Consider the following 25,526-nt stretch of genomic DNA (forward strand, 5'->3'; position numbering starts at 1 on the left):
AGTGATTCTGTGTGACTCACTCGGCGACTCAAGTTCTGGCACAATCAGGATCCTGTGATGTTGAAGACCCAGTTGACCATCATTCCTCACACTGTCCTCATCATAAGACGCCAAAGTGTACTCTTCTGGAGGGTGAGGTACAGGCAGACCATCCCCATATGCCAGGTCGGATAGCTGATGGGATGTTGGGGTATTCCACAGTCCACTTCCTTTTTTCTGACATGCCATGCTGAAGAGGAGGCACCATGCAGAAATAAGTCACTTACATGATTTGAAGGCTCCCTCCAAATCATTGGGATGGCAAAAGGCACTGAACGTCCTTTGTTATTCAACCATCCACGGAGATTTACAGCACATGTGTTGCAGCAAATATGAAGTTTCCAGGGTTTGTCTTCATCCTCTACCTTACAGCCAAAATAATGGCAGTAGGCTGTCTGCAAAAGTGGAGTCAATTGGGGTGTCTGAGTGCAAAATGTGACATTACAACACACATAACAAAAATTTCAACACTCACTGTTAATACATTTACGTGGCATCCTGGCTTCTTACGTAATTTTTGTCCGTAAACCAGGAAAAAAAAAAAAAAAAGAAAAGAAATGAACATCACTTGCAAGGTAAATGATACACAGAAATACAAAAAAAAAAAAAAAAAAGAAAGAAAAGAAATGAACATCACTTGCAAAGTAAATGATACACAGAAATAAAAAAAAAAAAAAAAAACATGGCGTATCGGTTACTGTTTCAGTGTTACCAACCTATCTATCTATAGACTCAAATTCCCTAGCATTCACCAATGTTCCCCTAAATCATAAGAGGGGCTATATCGTGGAAACGAGAGCTAACTAAGAGATTTTTAGTTTTAAACGTTATATTCGTTTTTTTTTTCCATGCCGAAATTAAGAAGACTTTACTATATTCAAGCCAGAAACATTTTTAGTGTTGACCAGTGATAATTAGCCAAGCAAACCTCACCATGCATAAAAAATAATAAAAGCAATTCTTTTCTGATAAAGCATGGTAATCTTCGATAGTAGTTTTGTTATTTGCTGTACTGATGGTACCATCTCATTATGGATAAATATAGAACAATACAATTCTCTTTAGAGGATCTTTTAGTGGTAGCCCAGACAGGTGCACCTCGTGGCAATTGCCGTGCTTTTTAAGAGAGATCAATATAGCAATTCCCAACTGACGTCACAGATGCGTTCTTGGAAAACATCCCGAATCGAACTGGTGAAAGTTGAAGGTAAATTTCTGTATCTGTAATGTATAAATTGAATCTTACTGAGGAATAACTTTACCAATTAACTGAAAAGTACGGTCTACTTGGTAATTGTAAAAATTAGAATTATGATTGAAACTACCAACACTTTTAAACAGAATAATAAGCGTAAAAATTGTGAACTAGATCATATTTAAAAAGAGAGGAAAGAATAAAATACAGCTTGTACAATTCAGTAAACTGATGTAGCGACGAAAAGTAAACTAACTCGATGGACAACGTAGCTGGTATCCTAATCATATTTATCGGGGAAAGCATGAAGCGTAGACGCATTTTAATTTTAAATTTCTGTGCACCTTGTACATTGTTTTGTGTCTTACGAGATTTCGCTTAAGAAAGGGAGCTCATGTGGATTTTGACTATATTGGGACGTAGTTTATCCGAATTAATTGGGGATTGGCCATTCAGATAATGAATTTGTTTGAAAGCACATTTTAAAGTTGGCTCTTCACCCTTCTTTTGCGTCTAAAATTCTTAATGTCCCTACTCTATATTCTTTCGCCAATGTGGTATCATTAACACTTTTCTTAATTTTTTCAATATCAGTTATTATTATTATTATTAAAATCAGTTTATTTCCCAAGAAACCTTGGGTCACCCCGGGACGGCTCTGTGCCAGAAGGGTGTGAATACAGACTAAGGTGCGAGGAACACAATGTACAATAAACAAGGGTACGTTCGTGCTCGACCCGAGACTTTTACAGGGTTAAATAAACAATAATGTACAATATACAGTAATATACATGATTACATGAAAACAGAAAGTCTTTGCCATATACAAATAGGCAAGTTAAAAAAAAAAAAAAAAAAGTCTGTCCAGGAGAAGGGGAGTATCATAAGTTCATAATCTGGTAACAGTTCTTGAGGGTTTCCTTCCTGTAGGGCTTGTCTTCACAGAACCTATCAGGGTGGATCCTAAATTTATTGAAGATCCGAAGACAATTGGCTGGAAACATGTTCCTCAGGGAATCAATGTTTGACAGAGTAAGACGTAGAGGGAGACAGGAGTCGGGGTGCTTCCCTCTTGCCCTCCTCGGGCCAGAGATTAATGCGGATACTGATGGAGCATCAATTCGCCTCGTTATAAGCCGTGCAAGCGTGAGAACATTTTTTGTCATGATGATATGTCTCCAAGGAGTGGTGCCTAGATTTGCTTGTAGGATAGATCTGGAGATAGTTAGGGGGTGGCCTACCACCCTGTTCATCCATCTAAGCAACCAGTACTCTAAACTAAGATACTTCTGAAGGTATGAGGCAGGGGCAGATGACCAAATTTCCGAAGCATAGAGAGGAATCGGCGTAATACACCTCAGGATGTGCCGAACAAGCAGCGCTGGCTGATGCACACCAACGAGCTCTTGACGCACTGCCCAAAGAGCAGCGTACGTCTTCTGCCTCATCCTGGCAAAGTGTGGCTGAAATGTGAGCCCAACGTCCCAGGTGAGGCCAAGATCAGTATGAGAGGTCACCTTTTGCACCGGTTTCCCACTCACAAAGATTTGGATATCATTTTTGGCTCTCTTCTTGGTTATTGTCAGTTGTGCTGATTTGGAAGGGCTCAGATGCAGCCCTATTGTGGCAAGATAACTTTCCAAGCTCAATATCTGCCTAGAAGCTTGCTGGTTGATATCATGAATCTGATGATTATGGTCTGAGCTCACGTAGAACTTCAGATCGTCGGCATAGGAAACAAAGTTCGGATTCTGAGCAAGGAAAGGCTCCAAAACTGCTGCAAACAGTATAGCTGACAGTACACTTCCTTGTGGGATGCCTCTTGAGACGTCAATAGTTTCTTGAAAGTCATTGTGGGTCACAGACAGATGTCTAGGAAGTAAAATAGACTTCAAAATTTGAAGTAAGGTCCATTTATACTTATAATGGACAGCATTACACGTTTACTTCGTGTACAATTTTGCAACACAGTGGATATATGCTATGCGTTACAATTCAAAAATTGTACATAGTTGACTGTAGTGCAGGAATGTCTCACTTATCGTTGCCTTCCTTAAAAACTTTAAAACGAACTGAATGAAAATATAAACTTGGCTATCCATGTTTAGAATAATGAGTGCATTATTGGAAGTCAGTGCCTCATAAGAACGAAATTTCTCTTCATAGCACCAGTTTCATGCATCTAGAATTCTGAATATCAACAGTTTCTCATGCCATCAATAAAATATAATATAACAAAATAAATTGTAAATACGACTTATTAAAGTAATTATATATATATATATATACAGTATTTTTAAATATGTATAATTAAAGTAATCATAGATATATTTTTTAAATCTGTTAGCACTACAATCTTTTATCCCTTCTGTCCACATTGATAAACACTAATCACTTTACTTTTACTGCTTTATATTACTGCTTTTTACGAAGGAATAAGCTGAAACCAGAGCTGTGAAACACAGGAAATTTCACGAGGAGACCCAAATTTGTATTACAAATAAACAGATTGGTGATTTGTTGTTACTTAACTAATAACATATAAAGGAATTTGTTTTAACTTCACCGCATACATTTACTCCACATTTTTTAATACGTACTTTGTTTCATTCTAACTTCTAAAAAATTGAAATGCAACACGTATTTTATGGATATTCTGTGATTTAATAAAATAAAAAAATGACAATATGTACATCTCAGATAGTAGTATGCAGTCAACATTTTTGCAATGTACTTTACTTATTTCCTCCTGGATTTTGATAACTGAAATAACCCAGTGTTTTCACGTTTCTGTTGTGATTAATATAATAAGCAAATAGTAATCATTCATGATTTATATATTTAATAAATTAATAACAAAAAAAAAAAAAAACAAGCTCCTTAAAACCAGTGGGTTTCATATGCACGAACCGAGAACATTTTTCTTCGCATCCGCCATATTGTCCATTTATTCTTCCAATAAACGCACGGCAACAAACATAATATCCAGTGCTTCCGCTACAATATATATAGCATGTGTGATATGTATGAAAATAAATAAAAAAATGCTGGATTTCTATTTGTCTGATTTTAATAAAATTTGGGATTACAGTACTCGGCAAATAATTCTAAAAGAGCTAATTGCAAAATTTTATGAAATTCCATCCCCTGGGAGTACAATGTGATATGTGGACAGAGGCTAACAGATAGATGGACATGGTAAAGACAATAATTGTCTTTACCATGTCCATTTATTTATTTTATTTATATAAATTAGTAAGTTTCAAGATTTATGAAAACCTTTGGTCGATGTGTTATCGGTAGTGTAATATTGAGGTTTTGAAAAATTCATGAATATAAAAAGCTGTTGGGTTGAATGTGTTCATTTTGTTATGTGTGTATCCCCTGGCATTTTCTGCCGTGAAGGGAATTTGTCACTTACCAATGTAAACCTATATTTAAATTTGGTACGACAAATAAAGATTTATTTATCTTTAGACTTTCCTAATACGGTGATCGAAAACTGACTCGAACTTAAGGGTGTCCTTATATCTTAGCTGAAAAGGTTGGATGTTTTTTTCTCATATATGAGATTCTTCGCGTTATCATACTATGAATGAAATTGTAGAATGACTTGAAACGTGTCACTGGTGGATAGTTGGTCGTAAGAAAAAGCCTTTTATTTATTTATTTTTAGAGAATTCTTCCGTTTTTTTGACATCAATAGGAACTTAGGAGCGTTCCCAAATGAATGGCATAACGACTTATGCAGTGTCTACCGTACTTCCATGGAGACCTGCATATCATTTTTGAACGTAACTTTAAATTATGATGCGCTGTATAATATATTGAATTATAAAACTTCTACGCTGTAATAAGTCTGGCACTTACAAATTTTTGTGTTACTGTTCATGATTGTTTGGTTATGAGGAATTTTTGGCCCATCAACTGCTTTGGGCCTAGCGCGCCTTTTCATACTGTACGCAATTTTGTGTTCTCTCGTCTGTTATTGTCTGAACAAGTTTGTATTTACTGGCTGGTTTTCATGTTGTGCTAACTGAAAAACCTGGAATAACTCAGGGGGAAAATTCTACTAGCTCCGATTGAAGAGATATTTAAGAATATCTGACGGGATGCTAACCTACTAGAGTTGCTTCCAAACGAAATCCATTATGCCGTCACCGAGGATCCTTTCGTGAAAAGATCTACTTTGATGAATTCCACCAGAACCGTAGCCAGTCAGTTTTGAGTCCAGGGCAAAGACTTTTGCTCTCCTCGCCCCTAATTGAGAAGGAGCAAACATGCTGATCTTGCTGTGGATCCGATCTCATCAACAGGAAACGAACTTTTTCTTGGCTTTCTGTTTTTTTTCTTCTTCTTTATTCCCCCCCCCCCCGAAGTGGACTGGGTTTTTTGGGCTCAGACAGAGATTGTGGAATGTTTTTCATCTGGAAATCAATTTTTTTACGCCAGTAAAGAGATTAGATGAACACAGAACTGAACTGAACACTAAAATTGTAAAATTCAAGTATATATCATTATTCCTCACACGGTTATATCAGGTTCACTATCTGGCAGGAATAATACAGCTTGTATATCTTCTGTAATTAAATTACAAAGAAATAAAGCGAGACTTTTTTCTTACTTGATTTAAGTGTTTTTCACAAATTGCACTCCAAAATACAAGTTTAGATATACAGTGCATCTTTCGCAATCTACATTAACAGTTGGGCTTGGCGCATCATGGCGTTAGTCGCCTATGTGGCATAAAAACCAAAACCAAACATTAACAGTTAGGTATCTTTTTATTTATCTTTTCATTTATATATGTGAGTTAGGTATCTCACACACTAGCAGGGCTTTTGTGGATTTATTGGATGATTGTTTTCTACATCAGCATGTTCGGGAGGCAACTAGAGGGAGCAATACTCTTGATTTGATTATCAGCAGTGATTCTTCATGCATTAAGAATCTGCAGATAAATGAACCACTAGGTGGCAGTGATCACAGTGTGCTGAAGTGGGATTTACTCAAAGAGGTAACTACCATTAGGGGTAAAGGGAAGGGTTATTGCTTCCGTAAAGGCGACTACGATGGACTGAGACAGTATTTAAATTCTATACAGTGGGACCAACTGATGATGTTACCAACAGCAAATTCAAAATGGGAAGCATTCAAAGAACTTATCTTGGAAGCTACTAGGCTTTACATACCAACTAAGAAATATTGTTCAAGGTTTAGGCCAAAATGGATGTCAGATGAACTAATGAGGCATATGGCAGAGAAGAAAAATGCATGGGATACTTACAAATTAACACATGACACAGAAGCCTATGATAGATACAAGTTGATATGCAACCAAGTTACAAAGGAGGTTAGGCAGGCGAAGGCAGATTACGAGAAATCCTTGGCAAGGGATGCAAAGAAAAACAGCAAAGAGTTCTTTACTTATGTAAACTCTAGAAGGAGAGGGATGAATCAGATTGGTCCTCTTGATATTGATGGGTCAAGTGTTGATGATCCTGCTCAGGTAGCTAACAAACTAAATGAATATTTTGCATCGACATTCACACATGAGGAGTTATTCAGCGAGGGGAATGCCAGAGGTGTATTCAACTCTAGCAGTAAGTTACAGAATCTTGAAATAACTGGGAGTAAAGTGGAGGAGAAACTGTTGAAGATAAACACAAGAAAGGCACCCGGGGTGGATGGGATCTATCCAGTTATATTAAAGGAGGCAGCAAAGGAAGTAAGGAAACCCTTAGCCATAATTATGAGAGCTTCCTTGGACTCAGGGGAAGGTACCCATAGACTGGAAATGTGCAAATGTGACCCCAATTCACAAAGGAGGATCAAAGGCTGACACAAGTAATTATAGACCTGTGAGCTTAACTTCTGTTCCAGGAAAATTAATGGAGGCACTGGTTAAAGAAGCACTGCAGGATCATTTAGACAAGACTTCAGTTATAGCTCAGACACAGCATGGTTTTGTTAAGGGGAAGTCTTGCCTGACCAACTTGATTGGATACTATGATGCAGTCACAAAAGAACTGGATGCAGGGAATAACTTTGATATTATATACTTGGATCTTAGAAAGGCTTTTGATACTGTTGCACATGGAAGACTGCTACACAAATTGGAGCAGTGTGACATTGGAGGCAAATTACTGCTATGGATAAAGGGGTGGTTGAGGGGGAGAAGACAGAGAGTGGTAATCAATGGACACTGCTCATCGTGGACTGATGTTATTAGTGGAGTCCCTCAGGGCTCAGTGTTGGGTCCATTATTGTTTTCTGTATTTATAAATGATATTGATGATGGTATATCGGGATTAATGTCCAAGTTTGCAGACGATACAAAGGTTGGCAGGGTTGTCAAGGACACTACTGACACTATGCTGCTGCAACAGGATCTGGAAAGGTTGAGCAGATGGGCTGAGAGGTGGCAAATGAAGTTTAACATTGACAAATGTAAAGTACTACACATGGGAAACAGCAACCCCAGAGCAACGTATCAACGCTGTGGTACAACACTGACAGTGGTAGAGAATGAAAGGGACTTGGGGGTGGTTGTGCAGGCAGATATGAAGTTCTCTGAGCAGTGCAGACGGGCTGCAAGAGTAGCTCATGGAGTATTATCAATGATATACAGGAATTTTTCCAGCAGGGATAAGGAGGTGATTATTCCATTGTATAAGGCGATGGTCAGGCCACACCTAGAGTACTGTATACAGGTCTGGAGGCCTCATTTCAAGAAGGATGTAGAGCTGCTGGAACGAGTACAGAGAAGGGCAACAAGATTAGTGAATGGAACAAAGGGGTGCTCTTACGAAGAAAGGCTTAAGTTTTGCAAATTACAGTGTCTGGAGACTAGGCACCAGCGAGGTGATCTGATAGAGGTGTATAAAGCCTTGAATGGTTTAAGCATGCTCAATGCTGATGGGATTCTTCCTCTAGCTCAGAATAATCACCTGAGAGGGCATAAATTCAAATTGAGGAAAGACAGATGTAGGATAGACGTGCGGAAATTTGCCTTTAGCCAGCGGGTGGTTGGTTGGTGGAACAGACTTCCATCCCTTGTGGTGGAGGTTGATAGCCTAAATAAGTTTAAGGCTCAGCTGGACAGGTATTTTGAACGAACGGAGGGGTGAAGTGGAAGTGGTTTTTTTTTTTTTTTTTTTTTTGGCTGATGCTGCATAAGCTTGCTTTCTTGCATCAAATGCCTCTACTAATGCTAATGCTAAATGCTAATTTGTGTGTGTGTGTGTGTGTGTGTGTGTGTGTGTGTGTGTGTGTGTGTGTTGATTTAGGTTATCCTATGCAATATTTGGCAACCAGATGTCATAATATGGGCATTTGACTTTTGGGGGGGGGGGTGTTAATTGTTCAAATGTTTACTTCCTTCTGAGAATATATATAGTCTTAAGGAGTAAATTTAAGAAGGTTCTTTATGCCGGCAACCTGTTTACAAGTCTGGAATTTTAATTACACGATGCTTTAATTTTTCATCAAAGTAAAGTATCTTATATTCAGGTACTTTTCCCTAATATAAGTTGGAAAATATAACCTACATAAGTGAACAAAGGGCGTTGGCGTACCCATTCAATGTGCAGTTTCATTTCCTTATGCCTGACTATAATTGGTAATTGCATCCTTTATCATTACGTTATTTAATCCTACTACTTGTAGGACTACCTGCCAATTATGCCAGTAAACAATATTAAAGTCTAAACAATAAAATAAGGTATATCATCCTTCCCTTACAAAAATTACAAAAAGCTATTATTATTACTAGGCCTTCATTGTGCTGGTATAAAAGCACAGAAATGGATATTAATTTATTAATTGAAGACATGTTGATAGGTAGTGGCCCTTCACAATTTACATATTAATGTATAAAGCAAGTAGTTAAAGCATAAATATTTACAAACTCAGTGAATTTTTAATACAGATGAACTCTCTTCGGTGTCATTACTGTCCTGAAAAGTCACTAGTTATATCAGGTTCACTATCTGCTGATATAACTAGTGACTTTTCAGGACAGTAATGACACGAAGAGAGTTCACTTCCCTGTATATAAAATTCATCAGAGTTAGTAAATCTTTATGCTTTATACTTCGGACAGTTACAGGGTTAGAGGAGTTTACATGAATACAAAAAAAACTAACGTGTTGAGACCCTTCTGGGATGTGAGGTTAGTTGCCCAGTTTTTTTTCTCCGATTGATTTGCCTTCGATTTCTCAACCCGAAACCAGACAAATTATCCTCAGAGAACGATCGTTTACACTTACTGATGTACCCTATGTTACCTTATTTTATTTATCATGGATGTGGTACTCTCCCTTTAGTGGGTGTGAAGATGCATATCCTGGAGTGGGAGTCGTGCGTTTGCACTGGATTCCATTTTGGTTTCTTCTTTAATTTTATTTTGAATGTTGAAGTATCTTAGTATTCAGGTAGCAAAATCACATCTTGCAACGTATAACTTTGACTGTTACATTAGCACGTTATACTATACACTAGATCGTTATAAAATAGAAATATTTAACTTCTAGAAAAAAGTATCTCATAATTTAGTCGTAGTACATCTTAATTAGTCAACTAGACAGCAGTTCACGAATTTAAAAAAAATAGGGTGGGAAACAGAATAATTTTATTACAACACTGAACATAAACAACAGCCTCTTGTTTTATGTCGATCGTAATGGAGGCTATCGTCTGCAGAACAGCAAGAATGAGGAAGCAAATGTGTCCTCTCATCTGTCTTCCTCCTAAAGAGAGCGCATCCATTAGACTTAGAGGCAGGATGAGACCATTAGTCGGGCTCTGCGGCCGTAGAGATAAGTTCTCTGATGTCTACCCTTATCTCGACCTCGAAATAAATACACTATGGCCGATACCCGTCACATTCATCAGCGGTTTTCGGATGTAGCTTCTTATTTCGTCTCGTTCACTAACAGGGCATTATTACTCTAATTGAGTAGTGCTGATAAAAGTTTGTAATATGGTGTATGTAAGCGGGCCTGTTGCTGCTCGCTTGTCAAGATACGACTAGAATTTTCGATATTGTGGAACTGACTAAATAGGAATAATAATTAAATAAAGTGACAGCATAGCTTATTAAATTCAGCGGAGATTTTGAACATATTTCGATTGTGCATTCTGTCTATCAGGGAACGAAAAAATGCGCAAACGGCAAACATGAAAATCAACTCCGAACACAAATGAAATACAGCCCATTATCCCACGGTTCTTCTACTTATGTAAAACTATGTGCTAAAATAATATTTTTACCATAGTAGTTAATCATGGTTTTCGTTATTCTCAAATTAAAATCTGTTTTATCCACCGATAAATGATACTTTACTAGACGCAAACATTTTTGAAGAGCAGCCTTTTCTAAATTATCTGTATATTAGACAACGGTGTTGCCAAACTTTGGCAGAAACCACCTAACGTAGCCCAGTCGTCAGGAGCGAGAGTGCATAGCACGCGTTCCTTGAGTGGACCGGGATTCAAGCCCACGACTACTAAATACGATAAATATTTGTATTGACGATTTATTGTAAACTCTACTGACTTGGTTGTCGTGCCGGAGTATAAACAGAAAAAAAAAAAAAAAAAAAACCTAAAACAGTAAATAAATAAAAAAATCCACTAGCATTGATTCGAATCCTCAATGACGCGAGGAACTTTTATGTGTTTTTAGTTGGTCTCAGGCGAGGATAGCAAAGTTTTTTTTTTTTTTATTTATTTATTTATTTTTTTTTAAACTCTGGAAACTTGGCTTTCTTCCGGTACAGACATAATGCACATTTTTGATGAGGTAATTCTCGGTGGCTCCAATATGATAGTTTTTCTACCGCCAGCATGACTGGAATTCAAGCCATGTGAAGTAGCCTAGTGGTCAGAGGCACTCGCTCTTTGAGTGGCCTGGGGTTCAATCCCGTGACTGCTAAATGCGATTAACGTTTGTATTAATGATTTACTGTAAACTCCACTGACCTGGTAGTCGTGCCGGAGTACAAACAAGAACATTTTAACAATTGATATATGACTAGGACGAATCCAGTCACAGCAATTGATTTATAGAGCTGTTACACACTACAGTCTACCTTTTCACTCCAAGATTCAAATTCAGAATTCGTTTGTTATATAGTTGGTTCATGAGTTTTCTGATCCTTCAAATGCACAAGGCAGAGGTAAATGGGAAGATTAAAAGTGGCTGCCATTTATATATTTTAATCCTATTTGAAGTGTTAGTCGAGTTTGACGAAAGAATTTTGATTCTGTAAGAACCCTAGTTTTAACTGCATATTAGTAATCACGTGAATTTTTCTTCCAGCCATAGCTTATCATTTGGACTGATTTTATTTCATTGGTTATATCATGATATCTCGTTATGGATCCCTAATATCTAATAATTTTATTCGTGTTGTGTGGAAAACTTTTAATATTCTTTTCTACATATATATTCTTATCTTATCCAAAATATTATCTAAATTAGTTAAAATAACATAACTTTCGCATGTAGTGAGGATGCGATAACCGTGCTATCTATATAATATTGCATAGGGGCGCAACCGAACTTCTTCTCTATCTCTCAGACTTAATGTTGATTCATGAAACTGTGAACATATTTTCTAGAAAAAAAAAAAAAAAATAGAAACCAATCGTTATTAGTCAAGTATGTTTTTCGAAGGATAATACGCAAGCAATTACAATTAAAATCCAGTTATGACAGATATAAGTTAAGTTAGTAGAAAAAAAAACCGAACTGTTTGTGGATTAAGGACTGTCTGTAGCCATGAACTGTTTAGTGCTTACAATGAATTAGAAATTTTGGAAGAAAATTGAACAAATCTTCCTTCAAAACTAAATCAGAGGATTATATCAACGGTGTAGTTTACATGTAAGGTTCCTCATTCTTTGTTAAGAAGATCTCAGGTGGTAGTTTAATCTTGTATAATATTGCGATGAATATGTTGATATGCACGCTGAAATGGTTTAAAATGAAGAACCTTAGAATATTTCTGTAGCAGATTAACTCAATTATTATGGCCTGAACTGCAAACGAACTGCTAGCTTTATACGCTGGTAAGAAGTGACATGTAACTGTTCATATGGGTTATTTCCTTAGAAAAGCAACTCTGAAGGAGCGCTTAGAGAATTACCGATCTTCTTCTTCAAAGAATTGCATTTGAAATTGAAGCGATTTATATTATCCTTTATGTAATTTCTTAAGTATTCAGATATACTGTATCTTTTTTAATAAGGTTTCCTAAATTTCCACACTCCTCTTTAGGTCTGTAGAAATGGATGCTGAATTTCATCCTAGTTACTGACAACACATTGGCCAATTCCTTTGTTCTACTAAGGTCTTGTTTACGCTCACTCTAAATTTCTTTCTAATCATAATGAAAACCATGAGGAAAAGGCGTTCATCGAGAATTGGAGGTTACATTCACTGATGTTTACTCACTAAATTTTAAGTTGGGAAATACAGCTTGAGTATTTCCAAATTACAAAATGGTACTAAGACGTGATTCACACGTTAATATAATATAGATATGAAAGCAGTTGAATGTGCGTGAAGGTAAAGCGATATCAAGGAGTGACTAAGTGCAATGTCCAAGTAATATTTCCTAAGAACTGTACAGTGCATGGCCTGCAACGTGTTAATGTTGCTTGACTTGGTTATATTTTCATCATGGTTCATAGTCTATCGCTTACTATTCTGTTTTCACGAACTATTAAAATACACCTGTTGGTGACATGTTCAATAGGAACAGCGATAATACTGAGATCTCGCCGAGATACTCTTTCTCTGAATTGCAGAAGTTGTACCTTTTAGTTTTGAGTTCTTGAGTTCTGTCTGATTATCCACCATTCTGTTTGATTCACGGTGATGAATTTAATCATAACTGACTCCTAAGTTACTGTATCTAAGGCTTTGCGAATAGTCACACAATATAAAACATCTTTGTGTGGTTTCATTTGGTTTAATCTTAATATGTCTTAATGCACCTTTCTGTCAAATGCAGTGTAATAAATATTATCTGACAGAGTGATGTTTAAACCGAAAAGAAACTTTTAATACTCTAAATCGTGTGGTCCTGCAGGTTTATAAAGAAATGTCTTCACATTGTGACTTAAGAAGAGACTGATCAATTCCAACACTTAAATAGTTTTACCCATCTTCACCTACATGAAGTGATTATTATTGGTGCCATCTATCCATACGTTTGTAAGTACACCTCATTCGCACTTCGATTATTGACGGAAAAAAAAAATATATATAAGTTCATACCGAGTTTGTAGAACCTAACCCTGCTATAGGTTTTTAAGCCTACCGACCACCCAGACCGACATCGGCATTAAAATCGCCGAAATAATTTATAGGCCGACTTGGGCGTTCTTTATATAGTAATTTTTGTTTTTAATTTTGATATTTACATTATTTTGTATTATAATGCAAAGACATTTACCATGGTCATTCAAAAAATACCCAGACGAAGTAATGATTGTAAATCCAGATCTCTAAAATAAATACATTGTTATTTTAAAAATACAAATGTATATTTTAATAGTATGTAAAGAATAATATCGATTAAAACTTTAAAAACGCCAGAATCTCATAGAGTATTGGTTAATAATATCATTAAAAGTCAAAATTACTCTTACAAATATCGAAATTATCTCTACAACCAGATGACCTCTGTATTTCTTGGCCTGTGACGGTATAGCGGTTTCGCCACTTATCACTCATTCAGAGGAGTGTATGTTCGAATCTTGTCGGAGAATTTCTTTATCTGAGCCGTAGTTAGCCGATTTCAGGTGGAATATTGTCTTCGGGAGTAGGGTTTCCCTACTCCCGAAGCACAATACGATCTTAGACACTAATGCGCTATGTAAATAACAGCAGCAACATCAATGTTTCCACTTCGCTTTGAAATACAGTTGTATTTCAAACCCAAATAGGAATACCGATGTGAGTTATTCAGGGTTTTTCACTGTGCGACATGCAGATCGTCCCCGTGAACACAAATTTGTATGGACGCAATATGGCCTAAGATGCTAATGTGACAAACAAAGTTGTTCGCACCGCTGCTTTTTTTTTTTTTTTTTTTTTATTGGCATGTAAGTGAAGCACAAATCAAAAGTTTTATTTCTCTTGTTGCATTGTTTCATATCACAATGATTACTTACCACCAGATAAGCTTGAAATTGATGTGCCTTATTTTGTACACAGGACAAGACTTTCTTTTTTGCTGTTGAATTTTCTTTCTTCAGGTAATGTTCACTTTATCCTGGGCTATTAAATCGAAGAACGCCGCAGCAGATTGGTGAGGAGCGGGAGTGCAGTAGTACACGCCCTTTGCGTATACCGGGGTTCAAACCCCATGACTGCTAAAAACAATGAATCTGCCACCCTCATTCGACCAGCGTGGCAGATTATGGTTCATTTCCTTCAACACGAATCGTTGAGGAGGCTTCCATCCTACAGTGGATTGATAATGGTTGCAGTTTACCTTTTTATTAAATTGATCAAAAGTATTAGTTAAATAAATAGAAGCTATGTCGCAACGTCTAAATAACCACTGTTATTTGGTGACTTAATTTCTCCGCTTTTCCTCATTGGACAGTTTATGTGATGCTAGGGTAATGGATATGTGATTGTGATAATTCGAACTGCACTTTAAATTTAATTTGGCTGTCCTATAGATTTTGAAAAGCGTCTTAATTATCCGTTACAAATATTGTAATTTATTTATTTAGTGAAAGTCATATAGGCTAGTTCTAAGTAGCTGCTATGGGTTTATTTACAGAGGTAAAATATTTAGTATAGTAATCAAGTTGCACTACTTCGACAGAGTGCTTAAACTGTGATGGACTCTGTTCTGTCTGTAAAACGTTTTGAAGACCACTCATAAATACCTTATGTCTCAACTGCTTCTCGCCTTTCAAAATATCTATTCTGGGTTAAAGATGAAAGTTCCAAGCATAAATCTAAAATCCTCACTAATGTCTAAATATTTAAAAGTATATAAAATTAATCATGGGAGAAGTTTCCGTGCAAAAACTTTATTTTACAGAAATACAGATTGGTGTGGGGAAAAACAAACAAAGCCAACACTTCTATATAGCAAAGCCATTTTGAACATGGAACTGATAATATGCAACATTTGAAGAAATTCTTCCTTCGGCTTGGGTTTTTCATCCATTAAACAAACAAACAAACTGACCATAAATACAGGCGTATACGGACACTATACCCTTAAGGCCACGGGGCTATAAGTTGCCTTGGCAAAAATTCAACAACTCAGAAGTTTTTTGACAGTACGGTTACTCACATTAAGTTGACTTATAAATTCTTTTTAATAGGCACAATTGACCTAAATATTTAATTTGAATAATAAATCGCTTTAAAGCTTTCTTTTGTTTATTTAATGGCGCTCTCTTTCATTTATAATGTCAATCACGAATAATTTCCATGGTCTCTTTTCTTTATTTCATAGTCTTCGATCAATGGCGCTGAAGCACGCACGTACGATTTTTATAGATAATAAATAAGAGTTGAGAAGATGCCATTAAGATTTTGGTGCCTCGAGCTGTCGCCCTATTTACTGGTATTTCGGGCGGACCCTGCTTATTGTTATTATTAAAACATTTAAATAGAACCTTAGAGTAAAGCCAACCCTAAATGGGTCTATGGACTATGAGTTGTAATTTATATTTCCTATTTGTACTGTGTTATTACTTATCGTCATATTAATGTGGAATGCACTGTTCGGAGCTTGCTGCAAGATTTTATGCTTGGAATTCATTTATTTGAAATACGCGATTGAACTCTGTCTAGTGTACTTAACTATATTGCATTTAGTGGGCATTCTACTCCAACAAGTTAAGTATTTCAAACTATAGCTTTTGGTTTATACAAATCGATTGACTGCCCTGTTACGGACTATATCCCGTCTATTTCGAGCGACTATTTCGCGTCACTATAGAATCACACGATGCGGTAAAACAGTCAATGGAAGAATACATTACGCTTGAAACTATATGGATTTTCGCAAACATATCCAGTGGAGTTCTCTGAATCATACGACTGGAAGCTTTATCTTAAAAACAACAGCAACCAGTACTTGTTCCCGTTACGAATATATCAATCATGTTTGGTATGTAAGATTTTATATCAAAATTTTCGCAGTTTACTTAACTCCTCTTCCCTGAAATTTTTTGTTTGGCTGAGACCTACAGTAGCTAAAGAAAAACGAGCCGTCGCCTTCAGCTTGAGTCACTGTAATCTTGTTTGGAAAAAGGGGAGGTGGCGTTCTAATGCTCCATAAAATTACTATCGATTTATGCATTTCGTTTGTAATTACTCGGCTAATTTTGGAGTTGATGTTTTTGTACAGTTTTCCAATAACGTCTTCGAAATCTACTTGTCACTTCATCTAAGATGATGCAATTATCCCGTTATCTTAACTACATGGCTTTTGATGATGATATTATTAACTCAGATTCTATAACTTGTTCTTATGTCGGGAGTTTTATTTGCCAACTCCACAGTTTCGCAGTGTTTCTTTGGAACTGTACAGTGGCTGATAATGACATGTCTGTAATATGTTGCATGCTAGAGATGACCATCATCTTGACCTGCTATTCCCAGATTTGCCTACACCCATTGTTTCGACTCGTATGTATGTGCTGTGTTCCTTGGCGTTGTTTTTCTGAAATAGTCTCGAGAACTAGTTACTGAAATCGTTTTTTTTTTTTTTTTTTTTTTAATCGCTAGTATAGTATTGCCACTTGTCACTGTTTATGGGGGTCTGGTTTCAAGTTCCATTGTAGACTGGACGAATTTCTGGAGACTTTTTTTCAATCGCGGCTGTAGATAACCGATCTCAGGCGGAGGGAGTACATTTTCCCTAGTGAATTATTTCTGGTTTTTCAGCCCACATAACATGCAAATCGCCAATTTAACAGACATAATACATAGTGGCGCAACACAATCTAAGTCACTAATGTTGCTAACACCCAACAACGTGGCAAAATCGTTTCAAAATCTTTTCCAGTTCTTTGATAATTTGAATGAAACATCTCGGTTAAAAAACAAGTCAGAACCAGTAGCTACAAACGAATTAATGTAGACTGAAAACAATAACTGGCATCGCACAATTTTGGAAAATTCTAGTTTGATTCATAATGAAACATGACCTTTTTCATGAATCATGACTAAGTCAACTTCCTAATATCATAACTTAATATCAGTTAAAAATCATCTAGTATTATTTAAGACGTAGTGACCCAGTTGAGAAGATATCCTTAAGTTTACTTAACCACCCCACCCCGGCTTATATAGAGGGAGATTGGAGTTTTCATGTATTAGTTAACTATTATAAGGTTTATTCCAAATGAACGCTACTACAAAGGATAAAGCTGTAAGTTAACTGCTTTTCATATTAGGTAGAAGTTAGATGACAGTAACAAGGAAATACAATGCGGCTTATGATTATAAACAAGAAAAACAAACAACCTATAAGAATGTAATCTTAAAATTAAAAACTCAGTTTTACAATTACATAATGCATTACTTGCTGAAATATAAAGTAAAATTTATGTTTTCAAAAGTGTAAGTTCACCTTTAACTGTAAAAGTGCTAATATTAAATTGGAATTCTTTCTAACCGTGCTGGAATTTCAATATTAGGTTCAATACGATTATTGTGGCAACTGTAATATTTCTCTCCAGGCGTTTATCAGTGTGTTTGTTTTTTTGGGGATTTATTTGGCGCATCGGCATCTGTGGCCATACGTGTGGTTAGTGTGTATGCCATTTCTTCTTGGATAGAGTTAATTGCAAAATTAGTACCAGTAGATTTATTTTTAATTAGTTAAAGGAGGTGGTATACATTAATCATTTTTAGGAATGTAAAAATGCTCGAGACCTTTGTTTTTTTATCCAAAAGTGAAGTGAGTGTAAGAGGGTCTTCTGTTGTGGCTGGAGTAAAAATATTCTGGCGTTCTCTTGTATATTTTGTGCATTCGACAAGTATATGTTTTACTGAAAGTACAGTGTTACAGTGATGACACTGAGGGGTATCTCCCCTCTTAAAAGATAACCATGAGTGACATTTGTGTGACCTATTCGCAAACGAGCCAATATTACCTCCTGTTGTCTGATTGAATTGAAGCTGGAAGGCCATCGCTCAGGGTTTGGCTTGATACTTCGTAACTTATTGTTATATAGATTTTCCCATGATAACTGCCACTGCTGTTTTTCCTGGATTATGGATCTTTAGTCTTTATGAGGTACTGTCCACTTGTCGGGTGGTAGGTTAGCAGATTTGGCAGCAATGTCGGCTAGATCATTTCTCGGACCCAACAGAAGTATATGTTTCTCTCAAGTTCTGTGACAAGATGTGCAAAGAGGTGATTATTTCTTTCACGACTGGGTGACGTAATGTTTATGGGGTTTTTCAGTGCTTGAACTGCACTTAAAGATCTGAGAAAATTATGCTATTTTCAATATCAGAGGAATCAATGTAATTCAATGCAACTTGAATTGCTATTAGTTCGGTAGAGAATATACTGAACTCACATGACAACTGTTATGCTAATGTGATGTTTGGAAAAACTGCGACGATTCCAACTTGGGCATCATTCTTTAATCCATCAGTATGCACTACGACAAAGTTGGGAAACTGGTCCACTACTGATGGTGTAGTTGCAAGAAATTTTCCCAATGTAAAATAGATTTAATCCATTCATGAAGGTGTAAGTCGCATGTAGTAGTAGTAGTGGCATGTGATGCAAGAAAGCAAATGTATGAGCTTATGCAGCATCAGCCAAAAAAAAAAAAAAAAAAAATCACACCATTCCCTCCAAATGCCTGTCCAGTTCCTGTTTAAATTTATTAAACCTATCAACTTCCACAACAGATGGAAGTTTGTTCCAGCAATTAACCACCCGCTGGCTAAAGGCAAATTTCCGCACATCTATTCTACATCTGTCCTTTTTCTTAATTTCAATTTATGCCCCATTAGGTTCGTAATCTGAACAAGTGGAAGGATCCCATCAGAATTCAGCGTGCTGAACCCATTCAAGGCCTTATACACCTCAATCAGATCACCGCGCAGGTGCCTAGTCTCCAGCCACTGCAATTTGTAGAACTTAAGCCTCTCTTGATAAGAGGATCCCTTCATTCCCCTCACCAATCTTGTTACCCTTCTCTGTACACGCTCAAGTAAATCTACATCCTTCCTAAAATTAGGCCTCCAGACCTGTACGCAGTACTCAAGGCGCGGCCTGACCATTGCCTTATACAGAGGGACAATCACCTCCTTCTCCCTGCTAGCAAAATTCCTATATATCATTGACAAAACCCCATGACCTGCCCTGGCAACCTGTCTGCATTGCTCAGAAAACTTCATATCTGACTGCACAATCACTCCCAGGTCTTTTTCATTTTCTACCACCTTAAGTGTAGTACCACACAGTTGATACGTTTCTCTGGGGTTACTTCTACCCATATGCAGTACTTTGCATTTGTCAAGGTTAAACTTCAGTTGCCACTTCTTAGCCCATCTGCCCAAATTATCTAGATCCTGTTGCAGTAGCAGTGTGCTACTGTCATTAACAACTGTCATTAACAACCCATTACTGTCATTAACAACCCTGCCAACTTTGTATCATCTGCAAACTTCGACACTAAGCCTGATATACCTTCATCAATATCATTGATAAATATACAAAACAACAGTGGACCCAACACCGAACCCTGTGGGACTCCACTAATAACATTAGTCCAAGAGAGCAGCACCCATTGATTACCACCCTCTGTCTTCTCCCACTTAACCATCCTTTCATCCATTGTAGCAACTTACCCTTAATACCATTCTGCTCTAATTTCTACAATAATCTTCCATGCGCAACAGTGTCAAAAGCTTTCCTGAAAACCAAATATATGATATCAAAACTATTTTTTGCATCCAGTTCCTTTGTAACCACATCATAATATCCTATCAAATTTGTCAGACAAGACAAATTTGATTAGGTGGAGTGATGTTCCAAGGGGCAAGAGGGTGTTCGTCAGTGGGACGTATTCTTATTTTGGATTTTATGTGCGTCATTCTGGAGAACAATTAACTAAACTAGTACAATGAAATGGCACGAACTGAACATTATAGTAGAGCTCCAAAGGCTGTGTATGTAATATTTTCGATTGACATAGTTACTCATAACTTTTTTTACGCCTGATAACAACATGATATTGCGAAGTTTGTTCTTTGCACCATATTTTAGGCTAGAGAGCCGTGCAGAATACATTTATGAAACCATTCAGTGGCCGCGGGTCAGAGTACGAAACTCCGAATTTATTCCTTCATATCAGCATTTATTAATGGAATATGTACTTGTTTGCATACCTCTCTGCAGTTACTACTGCTAGAAGTATGATTGCAACATTTGGCCACAACATTTGCATTTTCTTTACACTTCCGTTACATTTCTGTTGCACGTCCGTTACATTTCCATTGTTAAGTGCCGCTACAGGTGTTTTCTCATCAATAAATAAAAGTAAGCATACGTTCCTTAACAGTGCAATTAACTACCCAATTTGTAAATTATGGTCCCGTTTTTAAGAACGTTAACATATATGCATAATGCGCCTATTGCCTTCACCACGCCTGCCACCCGCTAGCATATAACAACTCAACTCTCAGGACGGATTTTCATGAAATTTATATTTGGAAAGATTTGTTGAGCATTCCGAATATCATTAAAATCGGATTAATAGAAATGCTACAATTATTATTTTTGTCCGTCCATCTGCATGTAATAACTCTTCCCGGAGGAAGGATTTTATATTTATTTATTTTATTTATTTATTATTATTATTTTTGGAATATATACTGAAAAACAGAATTCATGTGGTTCCTGGGCAACGGGACGCTGTCACCCCTCGCGCAAGTGGACGAACCCATCGCTTGGCAGGTATATAGCTGAATCACTGCATTCACGTAGACGGTAATTCGATGTCAGTATTGATAAACGTCGTGAATTAACAGACTTTGAAAGAGGGATAATAGTGGGTGCCCGACGCATGGGTCACTATCGCTGAGGTGGTACAGAAATTGTATTATCCTCGTTCTACACTATCAAGAGCGTATCGAGATACGCCATTTCCGAAATAACATCTCATCGTGAACAGCGCTGTAGGCGGAGAAAGGTGATGGATGAAATAAATAAATTAATTTTTCTGTTTATACTCCGGCACGACAAGCAAGTCAGTAGAGTTTACAATAAATCGTCAATACAAATATTTATCGTATTTAGTAGTCACGGGCTTGAACCCTGGTCCACTCAAGGAACGCCTGCTATGCACTCTCGCACCTGACCACTGGGCTACGTCAGGCCTCTAACATCCTTAAAAATTAAAAACTGCAAATTTACAAGCCAGTTAACAGAAAATACATGTGATTACGTGGTCGTTGACGTCTGTCTCGCATTGTTTCAGCTAACTGGAGAGCGACAGTGGCACAAATCATCGCCGACTTCAACGAGGAAGCTGCCAGAAATGTCGCCACCAAGATCACCAGGCGATCATTAACCGCACGAAGCTATATACCCGTTATGCTATATACCCCTATATACCCGACCTACCAGAGTCCCATTGATAACACCACGACACAAGGACCCTACGCCTCAACCGGGCGAAAGAACATCGGCACTAGATTTTGGATGATTGGAAACTGGTCTCCTGGTCCGATGAGTACCGTTTCCAGTTATTTCAAGCAGGCAGGAGGGTGCGTATCTGGCTGAAACCGCACGAAGCTATGCACCCGTCATGACAAGGAACTGTTCAGGCAGGTAGACGGTCGGTAATGGTCTGGGGAGTGTTCAACTGGCACACGTTGGGACCTCTGGTACGTCTAGACGCGTCTCTGAATGGTCCAGGTTACTTATCCATCCTTACAGACATCTGCCTCCTTCATGGTCATCGTGCACCCACAGGGCAATGGACTCTTCCCGTAAGACAATGCGCCTCCCCACAGAGCCGTGATGACTAGAACGTGGTTCCAAGAGAATTCCGCAAATTTTACCACAATTGAATGGCCTCCCCATTCACCGGACATGAACCCTGTGGAGCATCTTTGGGATGCTGTGGAAATGTCCGTTCGAGCTTTGGATCCTCCACCCAGAAATGCAACGGAATTATGGACGGTGGTGCAGCAAGCATGGATGGAAATACCCGTGGAACGCTTTCATGAACCAGTGGACTCAATGCCTAGGTGGGGTTTAAATGCTCTTATCCAGGCAAAAGATGGGCCTACTTGTTACTAGGTATCCCATGATTTCTGTCCGCTCAGTGTATATCACATGTGCTATCCATATACTATAGCTGGGATACTGGATATTTGGATTGCTGACATGCGCAGAAACGAAATTTTCTCTGTTCGCGAATAACCTTTTGAAAATGCGCCTGAAATCAAATGCCCTTCGCACATTAACTACTTTTTTTTTTTTTTTTTTTGTAATGAACTTATATTTTGCAGCATATGCAAACCCCAGCAATTGAGTTTTGGTAAACAACTTTTTAATCGATGGATTTTAGCTGCAGCTGAAATCTGTTGCCTTAAAAGAATGCACTGCGTTCTTTTAAGGAGCAGAACATGTCTATTAAATAGATTGCCCGCTACCCACTTTATGATGGTGTCGCGGCTGCCCCACTAACCGTCTTCCCTCAAGAGTAAAGTCCGCAGCGTTTTCGCTGCGGAGTTTAGTCTACGCACGTCTCCAGCCCTATCAAATTTTCGTGTATCCCTCTTCGCGAAGGGCGGCTTGTCTGTTGTGAGGGGGAAACCTCACGACCACGGTTTGAGACCGCCAAACTCAATGCTGGATGCCCCTGGGCAAATTCACATAAGGGTATCAGTTGGAATCGAACCTCGACCAGCTATTCAGCAAGCCGGCAACGTTGCCACAAGCCTACCGTGGTCCCGTATGCTCAGTAGCGGATTAAGGTCGGTTGAGGCCCCGGGCGCTGAAGAAAATATTGGGCCCCTTAAAAAAAAGAGAGAGACAGGGAAAATGAAAATACATGTTAACCATTTTTTTAAATAAATAAAAAATAATATATACTATTAATGTTTTATTTCCAATAAAATTTGAATATAATATATGTATAATATAATTAATAATAGCATAATAATAATCACAAAGTTTTGAACATATTAGTTCAACTAATTTGTTGCGGTTTTGCGTGGGCCCTTCAGAAGTCGGGGCCCAGGTCGGGCGCCCGGTGCGCTCGCCGTTAAATCCCCCTCTGCGTATGCTATCGCTTTAATTTCGGTATTTCACATCACATTTCTCACTGGTCGCGTGGCTAATGTGACGTCATTGCTAACTTCCGTTACATTCCATTGTTAGGTGCCACTATAGATGTTTTCATATCAAAATATCACATATTTAAGTGGTTTTGTTTGTAGTACTTCTGGAATTTCTATAAAAATATTCCATATGCAATTTAAACACGGACTTCTTCCTGCGTACGCAGAGCAGTCTGTTTTAGCTTCACAGGTAAATATTCTGATTGGATGTTAAGACTGTTGCATGCCCTTAAGCAAAATCAGTTTGACATCCATTGGAGGAGCGTTCAGAATGTGATTTATTATATTTAAAATTTATTTATTAGGTATTTAAAATTAATTAAATGTCATTATTCTTTATAACATTAGCTTTTATAATATTTAACTTTATAAAGCCTAAATAATATTTAACAAACTTGAACACATACCGTCATATGTTCATATATCAATTTGTCAGTTTTACTCTAATTTTAGCTCAATTATTGATAAGATGCGGCAAGCGTCTAAATTTTGATACAAACATCACGATTGTGTCACGTGTAGTTTTATTAGGTCATAATTTTTTTTTTAAATTAATAACAAGATACACAACAGGTAACCATTAACAGTGTATCTGAGATCAGAACAATAAACATAATAACAATAATATGAAATCCAACAGGAAGATAAACATTGCTATAGATTCACACATTAAAATCATATGTACAAAAGAAGATTGCATTTAGTTAAGTTACCGGTAAAACAAGTAATAATTAATCAATTAGAGAATATAAAATTAATAAAACGCATAATAATAATAAACTACAATAATTAAATGAGAGCTAGTCATTTGAAGTGAAGAGGTGAACTTGTGGATGGAGTTCATCAGTGACTGGGAGTTGTCAAAGAAGTCAATGAGAGAGTGATTTGCTGATTCTGTTCAGTGGACTGAACTTCATAAAGTCCGTGGTGGCAGAGTCAAGGCGAAACGGTGTAAGATTCCTGACTTGTCTACAAGGAGCATTGAAGTTTATATTTTACTCAGGATATCAGATGCTTCATAAATTCCAGTGATTACTTTGGCTTGAAGGGTGATGTCAGCAGTAACTCTTCTGATGCACAGAGGCCTCAGATGAAAGTAATCACACAGCGATTCATAATACACTGAGTGATAGAATAGAGGATTGCGGTACGTAAGGTAACAGACAAAATTTTTTTGGACTGCTTCAGTTTTGTTAGTTAAAGTCTTTGTGTGAGGATTCCAGATGGGTGAACTGAATTCAAGGATTGGCAGAACAATAGTTTTATAAAGGATAACCGCATATCTGTAGTTTTTGAACTTGTATGTGTTCCGTTTGATGAATCCCAGTGTTTTGAATGCTTTGCTGGTGATTTTAAGGACATGAGCATCGAATTTAGCACTGCTAAATTCGATGCTCATGTCCTTAACTCGATATCCTTAACTAAATTCGATGCTCATGGGCTTCACTGCGAATAAGCACTTAATAAACTAACTTTAAATTTTTCACGTGGTATAAGATTATTTTATTACATAATTAATTTCAAAATGTATTTTTTGAATCTCTTTTATTTATTAATTAAAGTTTTAAGTGTTTCTGAAATAGACTGCTTAAAAGTCAGTGGGGGAACGGGACTTCGTGGGTTTCGACTTCGAGCGTCCCTCCCTCTGATTTTTAACCACTGTACACGAGTACTTACTAGTGTAAAGTATGCATTATGTTTAAAATTTTAATATTTATATGAAGAAAATAATAGTTGTTTGCTCTATTTTAGTTAGCAACCGAAGTACAACAGCAGAAGTCCGCGTGAAGTCAGCTTTGACTGCTCCTTGCCTCCGTCACCAGGTAGCGTCACTAGTGGGAGAAGGAGTCTCATTTGCTATAGTGGTGAGTACCTCCATAGTAAAATGAAATGTTTTTTTATACCTTTAAGAAAGCAGTT

General features: G+C 37.3%; 1 protein-coding gene across 1 annotated transcript in view; it reads left to right on the top strand.

The window, feature by feature from the left end:
• Positions 1-25,526, top strand: part of LOC150079402 (uncharacterized) — a 1,085,915-nt gene that overhangs the window by 873,180 nt on the left and 187,209 nt on the right. The window contains exon 10 of the mRNA XM_090383052.1: positions 25,359-25,471. Coding sequence (XP_090239178.1) covers positions 25,359-25,471 — 113 coding nt within the window. The remainder of the gene's footprint in view (positions 1-25,358; positions 25,472-25,526) is intronic.

This window comes from Mastigoproctus giganteus, chromosome 10, assembly GCF_048544385.1.
Source record: "Mastigoproctus giganteus isolate SK-2022 chromosome 10, ASM4854438v1, whole genome shotgun sequence".
In the NCBI taxonomy this organism is placed as follows: Eukaryota; Metazoa; Arthropoda; class Arachnida; order Uropygi; family Thelyphonidae; genus Mastigoproctus; species Mastigoproctus giganteus.